At 42.4% G+C, this 17,477-nt stretch overlaps 1 protein-coding gene across 1 annotated transcript; it reads left to right on the top strand.

Moving 5' to 3' along the window:
• Positions 1-331: 331 nt before the first annotated feature.
• Positions 332-2,665, top strand: LOC142550594 (uncharacterized). The gene is made up of 2 exons (XM_075659667.1): positions 332-1,403; positions 2,394-2,665. Exons 1-2 carry the CDS (start codon positions 332-334, stop codon positions 2,663-2,665), a joined length of 1,344 nt encoding a protein of 447 aa, XP_075515782.1.
• The last annotated feature ends 14,812 nt before the right edge of the window (positions 2,666-17,477 follow it).

Below are 17,477 nucleotides of genomic sequence, written 5' to 3'. Positions count from 1 at the left end.
ATCAAAGTGATGCCTCTTGTTTGATTTACTTCATACTATAATTATATCATTCAAACCTTATTTTGATTACAAGTATAAGTATCATTAATCATGTCAAGTATAGAGTAAGGGTGTGACATTTTTAGATTACAAGTATAAGTATCATTAATCATGTCAAGTATAGAGTTAGGGTGTGACATTTTTATGGTATCAGAGCCCACGGTTCTTTGACAGGAAAGACACTTCACTTCATCCACACATGGGGAACTCGACAAGTAAGTATCTTTGTATTCCATAGTTTATGCTAAGTTATGTGTCTATGTATCCTACATGTAGGTTAAGATAAGCAACGATGCCACCGAAACGTAAAGTACATGAGGGAGAGTCATCTAAGGGCAAGGCCCCAGCAGTCGAAGGTGAAGGTAGTGCGCCACGACCTGTAGATGACTTCGCCCAATTACTCCAACAACAAGCAAAGGTCCATGGTGAACAAATACAGCAGCTACTGGAAATGCAACGGACTACTCAAGAACAGGCACAAGCACAAGCCATAGTACACCGACATGGGCCTGTTCAAACCGACGTATATGATCGTTTTAGACGTTTGAATCCTCCGGAATTCATGGGAAGCACCGATCCAGCAATAGCAGAAGAGTGGATTAAGTCATTGGATTCCATCTTCTCCTACCTTCATATGGATGATGCTGACCAAGTGACTTGTGCCATCTTTCTCTTAACAAAACATGCAAGAATATGGTGGGAAAGTGCAAAAGTGGCATTACCAGTTGGACCATTGACATGGGGAACTTTCAAAACTGTGTTTTATAACAAATATTTCAGTAAAGACGTACGAGCCAAGAAAGCCAGTGATTTTCTGAATTTGAAGCAAGGAACCATGTCAATGACTGAATATATTCAACAATTTGAGGCCGGAGTCCAATATGTACCATATATTGCACAAGATGACACCAGTAAGGGCGAACATTTCATGCGGGGACTTCGCTCTGAAATTAAAAGAGATGTAAGAATGTCGAAAGGTTCTACATACGGGGAGATAGTAGAAAGAGCACTTATGGCAGAACAAGATGAACATGACATTGACATAGACAGGCAACAACGAAGGCAACAATACTTTCAAAAGAGCCAAGGAACAGGACAAGGCAAAAAGACCGATAGCAAAGGTGCTCGACCAGAGGAACCCCGTAGCAAGGGTCCCCCTCCACGTAAAGAACAGGACAGGCCACCTTGTCCTAAATGTGGCAAACTCCATGGCGGGGAGTGTATGCAAGGTTCTAATGTCTGTTATCGTTGCAAGAAGCCAGGACATCTCGCCAAGAATTGTCCAGGAAGTTCTGAGAAAGTACAGGGACGCCTTTTCTCCATGACCAAAGAAGAAGTGGATGCAGATACATCGATGATCACCGGTATGTTCTTGATTTCTGGTATTACTACTATTGTTTTACTAGATTCAGGAGCCACGCATTCTTTTATTTCGGAATCGCCTGTAAAGAGACTGGACATTACACCAAGTACAACAGAGACACAACTCGCCATAGCCTTACCTTCCGGGCAAGAATTACAGACAGATCAGATTGTGCGAGGATGTCCAATATATGCCCAAGGCCATCAGATGTATGTTGAATTGATTGTTTTGAAAATGACCGATTTTGATGTGATATTGGGAATGGATTGGCTCTCGAAGTACAGAGTTACTATTGACTGTGGCATAAAGATGATCAAGTTTGCACCAGTAGGAGCTGAACCATTCACCGTAGCAAGTGCAGGAACTCATCCGATCTCAAAAGATCCTTATCGATTAGCTCCTACAGAAATGAAATAACTGAAAGAACAGTTATAGGAGTTGCTTGATAAAGGGTTTATTACACCGAGCTTTTCACCGTGGGGTGCTCCTGTTTTGTTTGTGAAAAAGAAAGACGGTACTCTTCGTCTATGCATTGATTATCGGGAGTTGAACAAAGTGACAATCAAAAATAAATATCCACTCCCTAGAATTGATGATTTGTTTGATCAACTACAAGGAGCTGCTATCTTTTCGAAAATTGATCTACGAACAGGCTATCATCAATTAAAAGTGAAGTCAGATGATATTTCAAAGACTGCCTTCAGAACCAGGTACGGGCATTATGAATTTCTTGTAATGCCATTTGGACTAACGAATGCACCAGCTGCATTTATGGATCTAATGAACAGAATTTTCAAGCCATTCCTAGACAGGTTCATGATTGTGTTTATAGATGATATTCTCATCTACTCACGAACTGTAGAGGAGCATAGAGAACATTTGCAATTAGTTTTGCAGACTTTGAAGGATAAACATTTATATGGAAAATGGAAGAAATGTGAATTTTGGCTTGAACAAATATCATTCTTGGGTCATATCATTTCAAAAGAAGGCATATCAGTGGATCCAAGTAAGATTGAAGCTGTTAATAACTGGCTACGACCTACCACTGTTACCGAGGTACTTAGTTTTCTTGGGCTAGCTAGTCATTACCGTCGGTTTATAGCGGGATTTTCTAAGATAGCATTGCCTTTGACTGCTTTAACTCGAAAGAATGTGAAATTTGTATGGGACGAAGCATGTGATTGCAGTTTCCAAGAGTTAAAGGTAAAATTGATTCAGCACCGGTCCTTGCTATTCCAGAAGGATCAGGAGATTTTATAGTGTACAGTGATGCTTCGAAACAAGGTTTAGGAGCAGTCTTGATGCAACACGGGAAGGTGATTGCTTATGCCTCTAGGCAATTGAAAGAATATGAAAAGAACTATCCAACACATGATTTAGAACTGGCAGCAGTGGTATTTGCATTGAAAATATGGCGCCATTATTTGTATGGCGAACGATGTGAAATTTATACGGACCACAAGAGTTTGAAATATTTATTCACGCAAAAAGAACTGAATATGAGACAACGACGTTGGTTGGAATTGGTGAAGGATTACGATTGTGTTATTAATTATCATCCAGGCAAAGCCAATGTTGTTGCAGATGCGTTAAGTCGAAAGTCCAGTTCTATTGCTGCAATGCAAGTACAAGAACAAATTTTATGGGATTTGCAGAATTTGAAGATTAATGTTATGCCAAAGGGCACTGCAATCCAATTATCATCTCTCATGATTCGACCAACACTTGCAGACAGGATCAAGGCCGAAAAAAATACAGATACTGAATTCCAGCAATTGAGACAGCGAGATGAGGATAAAGGACATTCGAACTTTGAATTGAATGGGGAAGGAATACGGACATATCGGGGTAGATTGTGTGTGCCAAAACAAGGAACGATCAGGAACGACATTCTTATTGATGCTCATGCTACTCCCTATTCGATCCATCCAGGAGGCACTAAAATGTACAAGGATTTGAAACCATTATTTTGGTGGCCAGGTATGAAAAAGGACATTGCTCAATTTGTTGTACAATGTCTAACTTGTCAATAGGTCAAAACTGAACATCAAAGACCAGCAGGACTCCTGAAACCACTACCCATTCCTGAATGGAAATGGGAACACATCACAATAGATTTCATTCTTGGTTTGCCAAGAACTCAAAGAGGCTTCAATGCTATATAGGTTATTGTGGATCGACTTACAAAATCAGCTCATTTTCTTCCGGTGAAGACCACATACACGATGAATCAATATGCTGAAGAATACATCAAAGAGATAGTGAGGCTTCATGGCATCCCAGTGTCCATTGTATCAGATAGAGATCCCAAATTTACATCTGCATTTTGGAAAAGCTTGCATCATGCTATGGGAACTCGATTGTCATTCAGCACAGCATTCCACCCTCAAACTGATGGACAATCAGAACGAGTGAATCAGATCTTAGAAGATATGTTGAGGGCATGTACTATTGACTTCCCAGGTAGTTGGGACAGTAAACTACCGTTGGCTGAGTTTACATATAACAATAGCTATCAGTCAAGCATTGGAATGGCACCATATACTGCATTATATGGTAGAAAATGTCGATCTCCAGTACATTGGGATGAAATAGGAGAAAGGAAATTATTAGGCCCTGAATTGGTACAATAGACAGCTGAATTGGTAACCAAGATCAGAGAAAGAATGCACACTGCCCAGAGTCGACAGAAAAGCTATGCTGATGTGCGACGTCGTCGATTGGAATTTCAGGTTGGTGACCATGTATTTGTAAAGATATCACCATTGAAGGGCATTTTGCGTTTTGGTAAGAAAGGAAAATTGAGTCCAAGATATATCGGTCCATTTGAAATCTTGGAAAGAATAGGAGACAGAGCCTACCGAGTTGCTTCACCACCGAACTTGTCAAATGTTCATAATGTTTTTCACGTTTCATTGCTACGAAAGTATTTGGCCAACCCTTCTCACGTTCTTCATTATGAACCATTGGAGCTTGCATCGAATCTCTCATATGAAGAACGACCGGTCCAAATCCTCGATAGGAAATCAAAAGTGTTACGAGGCAAGGAAATACCCTTGGTAAAACTACTGTGGCGCAACCATGCAATTGAAGAAGCAACTTGGGAGCGAGAAGACGAGATCCAACAGAGATATCCCGAACTATATGGTACGTCAAATTTCGAGGACAAAATTCTTTGAAGGAGGGGAGAATTGTAATGCCCGGTTACTCGTACAAATGATAATAATGCGTTTATGTCGTTTATTATATAGTTATTTAGCTCATCAGATTTCACGTGATGATTGAGGTATCAATATTGAGATTGAACATGAGTTTTATATTATCTATGATGTATTGAGAATAAATATGTGTTAAAATAGTGGTAGTAAGAGGTGTAGGTAGAAGTAGTGTAATGAAAGTTGGTATAGGACTGCAGGAAATTAGATGAAAATATGGTAGTTCGAACGGGTTTTAGCATAATCATTGGAATATTGATCCAAATTGTGTGAGGTTATAACCATTAGAAAGCTAAGATATAAGGTTACAATTTTCACGTTTTGAGTTTTGTACAAATCATTGTGGAAGACAAGCCAAAAGCGCCCCGAATTGGGTCGTGTGTATCGTCACTCCTACAATGACACATGTTGGGATAATAGGCATAACTTTTTACTCAGACCTTCAAATGGCATGAAACCAGTGGGAGATTCAAGCCAAGACATAGATCTACAACTTTCCTGTTTACCACCTTTTCAAATTATGAAGGGAAGAGACGTTTCTAGAGCAATATTTGAGGAACCAGTGGGCAGAGGCAGAATAGGTGGCGCCCGAGCGGTAGGATTTTACCGCCCGAGCGCCCTGGACGAAAAATCTTCGTTTTGGACAGAATGTTCCGCGCTCGAGCGGTAGAAAATGACCGCCCGAGCGCCGCCTTTCATATAAGAAGATAAGTTTCGACTTTTCTAAGCACTTCCATCAGTTTTCCAAACCTTTTCACAGCAAAGCTCGAGAGGAAATCAAGAAATTTTCTTCCAAAAGCCCCTTTCTTCATTCCTTTCATCACTTTGATGTAAGAACTTAGTTCTCCATCACAAGGACATCATATATGTGTAAGTTTTCTTCTCTTTTAGTGTTCTACATGTAGAGGAGTGATTTTCACCTAGAATAGATATAGTAATTGAATTAATGATATGTTTGACAGCATAGGAACAAGGAACATCGTCTCAAACCAGTGTTCTTACGCTTGGACAGTAAGTTGGCATGTTCTTGAAGTAATACATGAGTAATATCATGAATTTCAAATGCTTCGCATTTTCTATTGCTATATGTACATTTTTAGTATGTTTATTGATGAAAACATAGCACCATATTCCATTGTTATGTATTAAATATGTAAGGAACTCATGAATATTGAAGATGGATGCTATGTCATGAACATGAACATGGACATGAAAGGAAAAGGACTGATTTTTACATGATATAGAGCTTGTTGACATCATGGGTGGTTTTAAGTCCACCAAAGCTATTGGCCAATATATGTTCATGGGGCGTGGGGATGCCAAAGATTGTTCCCTGACGTCCAACACAGTAGTAGCTATATAATAAAGCAAGCACGGTAGTACAGGTCAACTAATGAGGCTCAAGTACAAAAATGAACATTGAATATATGCTACGGTATGACATGTTTTTAAGATTCATTGTTGTCACGACTTGATATGTACGTTCCTTCGATGTATATTGATACGTATAAGTGCCAACTTATTGAGTTTTATAAACTCACGTAGCTCATGTGTTACAGGATCAGGTAGTGAAGAGACATAGGATGCCGGTTCGCCAATGGATGCTTGTGACGTGCCCTACCACGACAAGAACCGGGACCTCTTATTGTATAGCTTCCGCATATGTATTGTAGCAAATTTTATATGAGGGTTTGAAACAAGTTCCATGTTATGTATGATGATACAAAGTATGTTGGTATATGAGAATATGTTTATAAATGTGTATGAATAGTATTGCTTGAGTTTTGGTGTATACAAAATATAGGGACATCATGCCAAAATTTTTGTAAACCATCAAAGTGATGCCTCTTGTTTGATTTACTTCATACTATAATTATATCATTCAAACCTTATTTTGATTACAAGTATAAGTATCATTAATCATGTCAAGTATAGAGTAAGGGTGTGACATTTTTAGATTACAAGTATAAGTATCATTAATCATGTCAAGTATAGAGTTAGGGTGTGACATTTTTATGGTATCAGAGCCCACGGTTCTTTGACAGGAAAGACACTTCACTTCATCCACACATGGGGAACTCAACAAGTAAGTATATTTGTATTCCTGTTGGTGATGAGATTCGTAGAGACGTCTTGACATAGGCTCATACCGGCGCCATATTCGATACATCCAGGTGGTACCAAGATGTATCAGGATCTTCTTAGACTCTATTGGTGGCCAGGTATGAAGAAAGATATTGCCATGTTTATTTCTCAGTGCCTAACTTGTCAGCAGGTGAAGATCGAGCACCAGAGACCTGCTGGGACATTGCTATCTTTGCCGATTCCTCAATGGAAATGGGAGCATATTACGATGGACTTCGTGACTGGTCTTCCCAGAACGCAGAAAGGTTTTAACTCTATTTGGGTTATTGTTGATCGGTTGAACAAATCAGCGCATTTTCTTCCAGTCAAGAAGACGTATTCTATGAACCAGTATGCCGAAGAGTACATAGCATAGATTGTTAGATTTCATGGTGTTCCTGTGTCGATCGTGTCTGATCGTGACCCTAGATTTACTTCAGAGTTTTGGAAGAGTTTGCACAGAGCTATGGGTTCACGGTTAGCATTTAGTACAGCATATCACCCAGAGCGACGGTCAATAAGAGAGAGTTATTCAGATTTTAGAGGATATGCTCAGACCTTGTACTATTGATTATCCTGGTAGCTGGGATTCCAAATTGCCTCTTGTTGAGTTCACGTACAATAATAGTTACCAAGTGACGATTGCCATGGCACCGTATGAAGCACTTTATGGCAGGAAGTGTAGATCTCCCTTGTATTGGGATGAGATTGGTGAGAGGAAGATGTTGTGTCCAGAGTTGGTCCAACAGACAGCTGATGTTGTTGCTGTTATTCGAGAGAGGATGAAGGCAGCGCAGTCGAGACAGAAGAGTTATGCTGATGTGCGTCGTAGGCCGTTGCAGTTTGAGGTTGGCGACCATGTGTTCTTGAAGATAACACCTCTTAAGGGTGTGATGCGGTTTGGCAAAAAGGGAAAGTTGAGTCCGAGATTTATTGGCCCATTTGAGATCTTGGATAGAGTTGGTGATCGAGCTTACAGGTTAGCCCTACCGCCAGATCTTGACAGAGTTCATAATGTTTTTCATGTTTCCATGCTCAGGAAGTATATTGCGAATCCTTCCCATGTTCTTCACCACGAGCCATTGGATTTGACGCCGAACTTGACGTACCAAGAGATTCCAGTTCATATTCTGGATCGCAAAATTAAAGTGTTGAGAAACAAAGAGATCGGCATTGTTAAAGTCCTTTGGAGGAATCATTTGATTGAAGAAGCCACGTGGGAACATCAGTGCAAGGTTGGTTTATTTTATTTTAATGAAATAGCCGGTTCGATCCCGAGCATTGTTAAACTCTACTTGCAGGATTGTGGAAAAGGCATAAAATGTGTTGATCTTCCTAGCTATCAAGAAAGACAAGATTTGAGGACAAATCTGTTTAAAGAAAGGGAGTATGATATGAATCTAGCCAGCCACTATGCGTTTCAAGAACCAATCCCGAGAGGATGCTTGAAGATGTTGAATGTTGTCCTTCATCCAACCAATGAAGGGTTGGAAACAAGGCTCGAGGGGTTCGGGTTGCATCACAATCAAGTAGAGGATGAATTGGAGGAAGCAAAATTTCCAGAACCCTCGGCGCTCGAGCGGTCAAATTCTACCGCCCGAGCGGGAACAAGCCAGAAGACCTGGCGCTCGAGCGGTAATATCCTACCGCCTGGGCGCGACTGCTGCGAGTCAGTTTCGGGAAGAATCCTAGTTTCCTAGTTAGAGTTTTAATTATTATGGCAACTAGATTTTTTTTGTTATCTTTGGATATAAACATATGTTGCACAAAATTTTGGAGAACTTTTCAGATTCATTATTTGATATTTTATCAAAGTTTAGTGTAGCACCCGTAAATCAGTAAACATATAAGCCATGCATAATTCTAGATTTTTAAATTTAATTGACTTCATTGCATGATTATTTTAAATGCATTTATTTGAAGTTAATTATTCATTATTTCAGTTTAGTAGTTTGATTTTTAGCATTTCAGTTATTTCAGTGAGGCCGGACCGGAGTCAGAGTTTTGAGGTAGAATTTAAGATTCGAGAAATATTTCCAGAAGTTAATTTAGCTAGCAAGTAAGTTCATTTAAGTTAGTCAGGGAGGTTTGAGGATTTAATTTAATTATTTGAGGTGATTAAGAAATGAACTCATTTAAGTTATTAAATTAAGGGGTTAGCTCACTAAATTATTTAAAGGATTAGTAAGGCTTTCAAGGATTATTAGTTGACTAGATAACCAACACTTCCCACTCATTTTATTAGCATGATTTCGGCCCCTTGGATTTATTAAGCAATTCATTCCAACTCATCAACCTTTTGACCATTTCTTTGCACGTAAGTTGTAGGATAATTCTAGGATTTTTGGGAGCACAATTTAATTAATTAATGGACATATCCTAGTCTAGAATCAAGAGAGAATTCGGCCACTACCTCCTAGAAGCATCCACCAACTCATTTGATATCAAACCATAATTCAAAATTTAAAATTCAAATGCATGAAGACTTGGTCTTGATATGATCCTTATATCTTGCACCATCCTCCTCACCCCTCATAACCACTCCATCACACTCCCTCCCCACCGAAATCAGACCCATTTTCAGTAGAAAAAACGTGAATAACAGCTAGGGAGAAAGGGAGAAAAATCGAGAACTAGAAAGAACAAGAGAAGCGCTCCACCTCCTCTGGGCCGCGTCGTCGTTGTTTCGTTCGTTTTCTTTCAAAACGAAACCAGGCATGTCTAGATTTCTTTCAAACCTCAATCAAGTCATATTATCATTTATTTTTCAGTACATGATCATGTTTATTCAAGTAAAAATCGAGATCCATGTCAAATCATTTTGAAACCACACATGCAGAATTTTCGAATTCCTTGGCAAGCTTCACGGTTTCTTTTGGTTTGTGAGTTTCAGGTATTGGATCGACTCCAGGCTCCCAAGGCGGCTTGTATACATGTATTAGGATGCATTAGGACCATGTTGGTCCATTCAAACCAGCCCCATGCTTGCTGGAAATTCAGAATGACAGCAAGTTCCCATAGGCGCAGATTTGTGTTTCGAAATTTCAGTTTTGTGTCAAGGGTTGTGGATCTGATCTTGGCTGCCCCAAGGGCCTATAGCCATGGTTGGATCACTCTCCTAGCAAGTCTAAGACGTGACTAAGTTGCCCTTTTGGTGGCTTGGTCCATGGCCCCTCGGTTTTTAATCAAAACATCAAAACAGCCCCTTTTCCCCATTCGGCTTCTTCATTTGTTCAGCATATGGTTTCGGTTTGTGGTTGCTTGGTGTGGATCTTGGTTGGCCTATGGCCCTTAGCCACGGTTCATATCATGCTCCTAGATGTCTAGATCGTGCCATGGTCAATCAAATGGCCATTGGAATGACACGAGACATCGATCATAGCATAAACACTACACACGCATGCACGTTGCTCTCGGTTGGACCCTTCGGTTGAGTTTTGGTGTGATGCGGATTGTGGCTGGCCTAGGGCCCTTAGCCATGGTTCAAATCATTCCTTGGGATGTTGGTAAGAGCCTCTGGTCAGTGGTTCACGCCCCTAATGGCCGATAGTCTCGAAACCAACGCAAGTCTTGTAGTTGCGCAGCTGCTGGAAATTACAGCAAGTTTCTGTGTCGTTTAGAAGGCTCGTTTGTGTTCTTGGTTGGCTTTTAGCCCATGGCCTTGGACTGGATAGTGCCTCATTTAGTTAGAAAGGTCATGTTTTTGACCGTTTGTCATTTGGATCATTTTTGAGGTCGTACGAGAATTTACGGTGCAATGTGCCAAATTGACTCTCGAAAGAGCGTTTCGTGTTTTGGCCTCCATTTCACCTAGATTTCGACCCTATCATTTTAGGAGCATTATTTTATGATTTTTCAGCGTATTTTAATCATGACTATACGTCGGTTCAGTGTCGGTTCAAGTTGGCTCGGAGTCATGATTAAATGCGAAGTCATTTCAGTATGGTACCACCCGGTCGCCAGTGACCGGCCAGCTCAGTTCAGTTTCAGCCTCCCCGGTAGCCAGTTACAGATCAGTTCAGCTTAGTGCAGTGGCCACATGCGTAAAACATAATCTCAACAGAAAATTTTACCAGATATTTCAGTACAGGCTCCAAGGAGCAAACATTTTTACAGTGATTTCCAGTTCAATTATGCACGTATTATAATTGCTCAGTACAGATTATTTTTAGTATGCCTCAGGACAGGATATGTTAACTCATATTTTTAATTCAGATTTTTACTCGTTACCTGTGATATATGCATGCTGAGTCTTTAGCCTCACTAGACTTGATTGTTGTAGGTACTGATGAGGCCAGGGCCGAGGGCGGGGACCAGTGAGCCAGCTTGGGTCGGCAGTAGTGGCACCCGAGGACCTCAGTGCAGCAGTTGTTATTTTATTCCGCAAACAATTTTTATCAGTCGTTGGATAATTTTTAAGTTGTTATTGTTGGCAAAACTTTATTTTCTTCCGCTGCTATTATTTTAAACATTGAACTTGATTCCCCAATGATTTTATGAATGAGGCCATTTAAGTTCTTTTAAAAAGAAAATTTTTAATTTTTCCGCAAATTTCAAGAAAGGAGTTTTAAGAGGCCCTTTACAGTTGGTATCAGAGCGGTGGTTCTGTATATGGTTTCACTACTACTGACCGCGAGAAGCTCACGAAGCCACGTCTCCGGTCTGTAAGTTTTTCAGTTCAGCATTTTGTTCAGCATTTCAGTTAAAGCATGAATTAGTTTGTCAGCATGCTTCCAGATTTTCAGTATTTCAGGGTTCATTTAAAATAAATTATGGAATTATGCATGTTAGTTACGTATGGGTTATGTTGGAACAGTATGCCCCCTAGACGCATTTTAGAGCGCAACAGAGAGGAGGAGCCTCGCCGAGAAGACAGGGAGGAGCGTAGACCGGAGGGAGACCTACAACCCCCACCGGACATGAGTGCCCAGATGTTAGCTGGGATGGCACAGTTCTTCGCACAGTTTGCGGGGGGCAATGCCGCAGCCGTAGCCGCAGCCGCAGCCAGACCGACAGGGCCCGAGGCTGTGTATGAGCGATTCATGAAGATGCGCCCGAAGGAATTCTCTAGGGCATCTGACCCCATGGTTGCTGAGGGATGGATCAAATCCCTCGAGGTTATCTTCGAGTTCATGGAGCTGGGAGATGCAGACCGAGTCCGATGTGCCACCTACCTGTTCACTGGAGACGCCCGCTTATGGTGGGAAGGAGCTTCGGTAGCCCTGACATTGGCTACACTTTCTTGGACCCGCTTTACGGAGGTTTTCTACTCCAAGTATTTTGCTGAGGAGGTTCGCACCAGGCTGACCACCGAGTTCATGAGCCTGAGACAGGGGGATATGACGGTTACGGAGTTTATCCGTAAGTTCGAGAGGGGCTGTCACTTTGTGCCCCTGATAGCGAATGATGCCAGAGCCAAGCTGATGCACTTCCTGGTGGGCTTACGGCCGATCTTGCGTCGGGATGTTAGGGTATCTGACCCTGCTACTTATGAGATTGCCGTCTCCAAGGCCTTAGCCGCAGAGCAGGATCTGCGGGATATCGAGAGGGATCGCCAGGGCAAGCGCCCAGTCCAGGCACCGCACCGCCCTCCTCCTCATCAGCATCAGCAGCAGAATAAGAGGCCTTTTCATGGACCGCCAAGGAACCGAGGCCAGCAGCAGCAGCAGCAGCAGCGGCGGGGACGCCCAGCCCCGAGGACTCAGGAGCACCGAGTTTGTCCCAGGTGCTCACGTCGCCATCCTGGAGCATGTATGGCTGGCTCAGGAAAGTGTTTTAAGTGTGGCAGTCCAGACCACATGTTGCTGCAGTGTCCTCAGAGGAATCTGCCTACCCAAGGCAGAGTTTTTGCTCTCCATGCCGCGGAAACCAACCCGGAGACTATGTTGTTGACAGGTACCTTTAAACTTTAAGTTATTCTTCGAATTTCAGCATTTTGGGAATCGGGATTTAGATTTTTGAACTTAGAACTGTTATAGGATTGCATGCTCTACTCAGATTTATTTCAGAGGAATTAAGCTAGAGGAACCTTGACCTTTGCATGTCTATAAGTTTAGATCTTGTAGTGGGATTCAACTTAGAGCTCCGCTCTTTCAAGGAGAATTTTTATATCTGGTTCCGCTACCAAGGCCTTGATAGATTCAGGGGCCACTCACTCGTTTATTTCGGAGGTCTTTGCAAACTTTCTCAAGATCCAGACCATTGGGCTAGATACAGCCTTTTCAGTAGTGTTGCCGTCAGGCGAGGAGATGGCAGCCACCAATGTTATCCGAGATATAGACCTTGAGCTGCACGGTAATCTTGTTTATGCTGATCTGATTGTGCTACCGATGCCGGAATTTGACATCATCCTAGGGATGGACTGGCTATTGAAGAACAGAGTGTTGATAGACTTCCAGCGGAGATCTGTTCTTGTCCGACCGCCTGGAATGGAGCAGTTCTTATTTGAGCCGGACAGGTACTTTCCTTTACCGCGCATTATTCCTTATGTTCAGGCTAGGAAGCTCATGCATAGAGGGTGTCGGGCATTTCTAGCGACTTTTTTATCTGTCCCCGAGGAACCCAGCCAGTCAGCCTCAGATGTTCCGATTGTCAGAGATTTCTTAGACGTTTTTCCCGAAGACGTCTCTGGTATGCCACCTGAGAGAGAGGTGGAGTTTTCCATTGAGCTTATGCCAGGTACGGCTCCGATATCCAAAGCGCCATACCGACTAGCACCGACAGAGATGGCAGAGCTTAAGAAGCAGATTCAGGAACTTCTCGACAAGGAGTTCATTCGCCCGAGCTTTTCTCCATGGGGCGCGCCGGTCTTATTTGTGAAAAAGAAGGATGGCTCGATGAGGCTTTGCATTGACTACAGGGAGTTGAACAGGGTTACAGTGAAGAATAAATACCCACTGCCGAGGATTGAGGATCTGTTTGACCAGTTGCAGGGAGCTTCAATTTTCTCCAAGATAGATCTGCGTTCGGGTTATCACCAGTTGAGGGTGAGAGATCCTGATGTCTCGAAGACAGCTTTTAGGACTCGTTATGGCAACTACGAGTTCCTAGTGATGCCGTTCGGTCTGACGAATGCACTAGCGATCTTCATGGATCTAATGAATCGCGTATTTCAGCCGTACCTCGACCAGTTTGTGATAGTGTTCATAGATGACATTCTCGTCTACTCCAAGAATCGGGAGGAGCACAGCCGACATCTGACCTTAGTGTTGCAGACATTGCAGAAACATAAACTATTCGCAAAGTTCAGTAAGTGCGAATTCTGGTTAGAGAAGGTGGCGTTCTTGGGCCACATTGTTTCTAGCAGTGGCATTGAGGTAGACCCGGCGAAAGTTGCAGCAGTCAGAGATTGGGTTGTGCCTCAGAATGCATCCGAGATCCGCAGTTTCCTTGGGCTAGCAGGATATTACAGAAAATTCATCCAGGGATTCTCCTCTATCGCCGTTCCACTCACAGCACTGACAAAGAAAAATGTAAAGTTTGTGTGGAGCGAGGAGTGTCAGAAGAGCTTCGATACTTTGAAGCAAGCTCTTATCTCAGCACCCGTTTTGGCTGTACCGTCAGGATCCGGCGAGTTTGTCCTTTATACCGATGCTTCGAAGCTTGGTTTAGGTGCTGTTTTGATGCAGCATGGGAAAGTGATAGCGTATGCTTCTCGACAGCTGAAAATTCATAAGAAGAATTACCCTACCCATGATCTGGAGTTAGCGGCCGTAGTTTTTGCTTTGAAGATTTGGAGGCACTATCTGTATGGAGAGAAGTGTCAGATCTTTACCGACCACAAGAGCCTCAAGTATTTCTTTACGCAGAAGGAGCTGAACATGCGTCGGAGGCGTTGGTTGGAGCTTGTGAAAGACTACGATTGTGACATTAGCTACCACCCGGGTAAAGCTAATGTAGTTGCGGATGCTTTGAGCAGGAAAGTCGCAGTGATGGCTCATTTGACGATGCAGAAACCTCTTCAGATTGAGATGCAGAGGTTTCATCTTGAGACTTACCCTCGAGGTAGAGTTCCTCGTTTATCTACCTTGACTATCCAGTCCTCTCTTATTGACCGTATTCGCAGCGGTCAGGCAGCAGATGAGCAGTTGGCACAGTGGAAGAAGAGAGATGAAGCCAAGGGCAGTGTTTTGTATTCAGTCAGCGACGGTATTGTGAGATACCGAGATAGGATATGGGTTCCTAGCAGTGATTCTATCCGAGCAGATATCTTATCAGAGGCCCATACGTCCCCGTACTCCATTCACCCTGGGAGTACGAAGATGTACAAAGATCTGCAGCTATTGTATTGGTGGCCAGGAATGAAGAAGGACATCAGGCGTTTTGTATCCGAGTGCCTGACTTGCCAGTTAGTGAAGGCCGAGGATCAGAGACCAGCAGGTTTGCTCAAGCCTCTCCCTATTCCCGAGTGGAAGTGGGAGAATGTTACCATGGACTTTGTGACCGGATTGCCGAGGTCAGCCAGAGGATCGAATGCTATCTTGGTGATTGTAGATCGTCTTACCAAATCAGCGCACTTCTTGCCTATTAAGACGACTTTCACCATGGTTCAGTATGCAGAGCTTTATATCCGAGAGATAGTCCGACTCCACGGTATTCCAGTTTCTATCGTATCCGACAGAGATCCCAGATTCACTTCCTCGTTTTGGAAGAGTTTGCATTTGGGTACGAAGTTGCTGTTTAGCACAGCTTTCCATCCGCAGACAGATGGACAGTCGGAGCGAGTTATTCAGATCTTAGAGGATCTTCTCCGTGCTTGCGTCATTGATTTCTCTGGGAGTTGGGAGTCGAACTTACCATTGGTAGAGTTCCCCTATAACAACAGTTTCCAGTCGTCCATAGGTATGGCTCCGTATGAGGCGCTGTATGGCCGCAAGTGTAGATCTCCTATTCATTGGGATGAAGTAGGAGAGATAGCAGAGTTGGGTCCAGAGATTGTTCAGCAGGCAGCAGATGTAGTAGTCAAGATCCGTGATAGAATGAGGACTGCTCAGAGCCGACAGAAGAGTTATGCCGATCAGCGGAGGAGAGAGTTAGAGTTTGCAGTGGGCGATCATGTCTTCGTGAAAGTGGCACCTATGAAGGGTGTCATGAGATTTGGCAAGAAAGGGAAGCTCAGTCCGAGATTCATTGGACCGTTTGAGATCCTTGACAGAGTTGGGACGCTTGCTTATCGTGTGGCTCTTCCGCCGAATCTGGCCGGAGTACACAATGTCTTTCACGTCTCCATGCTGAGGAAGTATATGGCAAATCCTTCGCATGTGCTGAATTTCGAGCCATTGCAGCTTACTCCGAACTTATCTTATGAGGAGAGACCCGTGCAGATCCTAGACAGACAGGAGAAGAAACTTCGGAACAAGCTCGTTAAGCGAGTCAAAGTCAAATGGCTCAACCATTCAGAGGAGGAAGCCACGTGGGAGTCTGAGCCGGAGATGAGAAGTCGATACCCAGAGTTATTCGGTGAGTTCTAATTTCGAGGACGAAATTTATTTTAAGGGGGGGAGGATTGTAGCACCCGTAAATCAGTAAACATATAAGCCATGCATAATTCTAGATTTTTAAATTTAATTGACTTCATTGCATGATTATTTTAAATGCATTTATTTGAAGTTAATTATTCATTATTTCAGTTCAGTAGTTTGATTTTTAGCATTTCAGTTATTTCAGTGAGGCCGGACCGGAGTCGGAGTTTTGAGGTAGAATTTAAGATTCGAGAAATATTTCCAGAAGTTAATTTAGCTAGCAAGTAAGTTCATTTAAGTTAGTAAGGGAGGTTTGAGGATTTAATTTAATTATTTGAGGTGATTAAGAAATGAACTCATTTAAGTTATTAAATTAAGGGGTTAGCTCACTAAATTATTTAAAGGATTATTAAGGCTTTCAAGGATTATTAGTTGACTAGATAACCAACACTTCCCACTCATTTTATTAGCATGATTTCGGCCCCTTGGATTTATTAAGCAATTCATTTTAACTCATCAACCTTTTGACCATTTCTTTGCATGTAAGTTGTAGGATAATTCTAGGATTTTTGGGAGCACAATTTAATTAATTAATGGACATATCCTATTCTAGAATCAAGAGAGAATTCGGCCACTACCTCCTAGAAGCATCCACCAACTCATTTGATATCAAACCATAATTCAAAATTTAAAATTCAAATGCATGAAGACTTGGTCTTGATATGATCCTTATATCTTGCACCATCCTCCTCACCCCTCATAACCACTCCATCACACTCCCTCCCCACCGAAATCAGACCCATTTTCAGTAGAAAAAACGTGAATAACAGCTAGGGAGAAAGGGAGAAAAATCGAGAACTAGAAAGAACAAGAGAAGCGCTCCACCTCCTCCGGGCCGCGTCGTCGTTGTTTCGTTCGTTTTCTTTCAAAACGAAACCAGGCATGTCTAGACTTCTTTCAAACCTCAATCAAGTCATATTATCATTTATTTTTCAGTACATGATCATGTTTATTCAAGTAAAAACCGAGATCCATGTCAAAACATTTTGAAACCACACATGCAGAATTTTCGAATTCCTTGGCAAGCTTCACGGTTTCTTTTGGTTTGTGAGTTTCAGGTATTGGATCGACTCCAGGCTCCAAGGCGGCTTGTATACATGTAGTAGGATGCATTAGGACCATGTTGGTCCATTCAAACAAGCCCCATGCTTGCTGGAAATTCAGAATGACAGCAAGTTCCCATAGGCGCAGATTTGTGTTTCGAAATTTCAG

The sequence above is a fragment of the Primulina tabacum genome, chromosome 7, assembly GCF_025594145.1.
Source record: "Primulina tabacum isolate GXHZ01 chromosome 7, ASM2559414v2, whole genome shotgun sequence".
Classification (NCBI taxonomy): Eukaryota; Viridiplantae; Streptophyta; class Magnoliopsida; order Lamiales; family Gesneriaceae; genus Primulina; species Primulina tabacum.
The sequence above is the reverse complement of the archived record's forward strand: the minus strand, read 5'-3'. Positions and strand labels throughout refer to the sequence as shown.

Bases quoted from the DNA above. Each gene is read 5' to 3' on its own strand.
- LOC142550594 (XM_075659667.1), top strand. From the start codon at position 332: ATGCCACCGAAACGTAAAGTACATGAGGGAGAGTCATCTAAGGGCAAG. The intron at 1,404-2,393 runs GTATGTTCTTGA...TTTCAAAAGAAG, and splicing joins AGATACATCGATGATCACCG to GCATATCAGTGGATCCAAGT.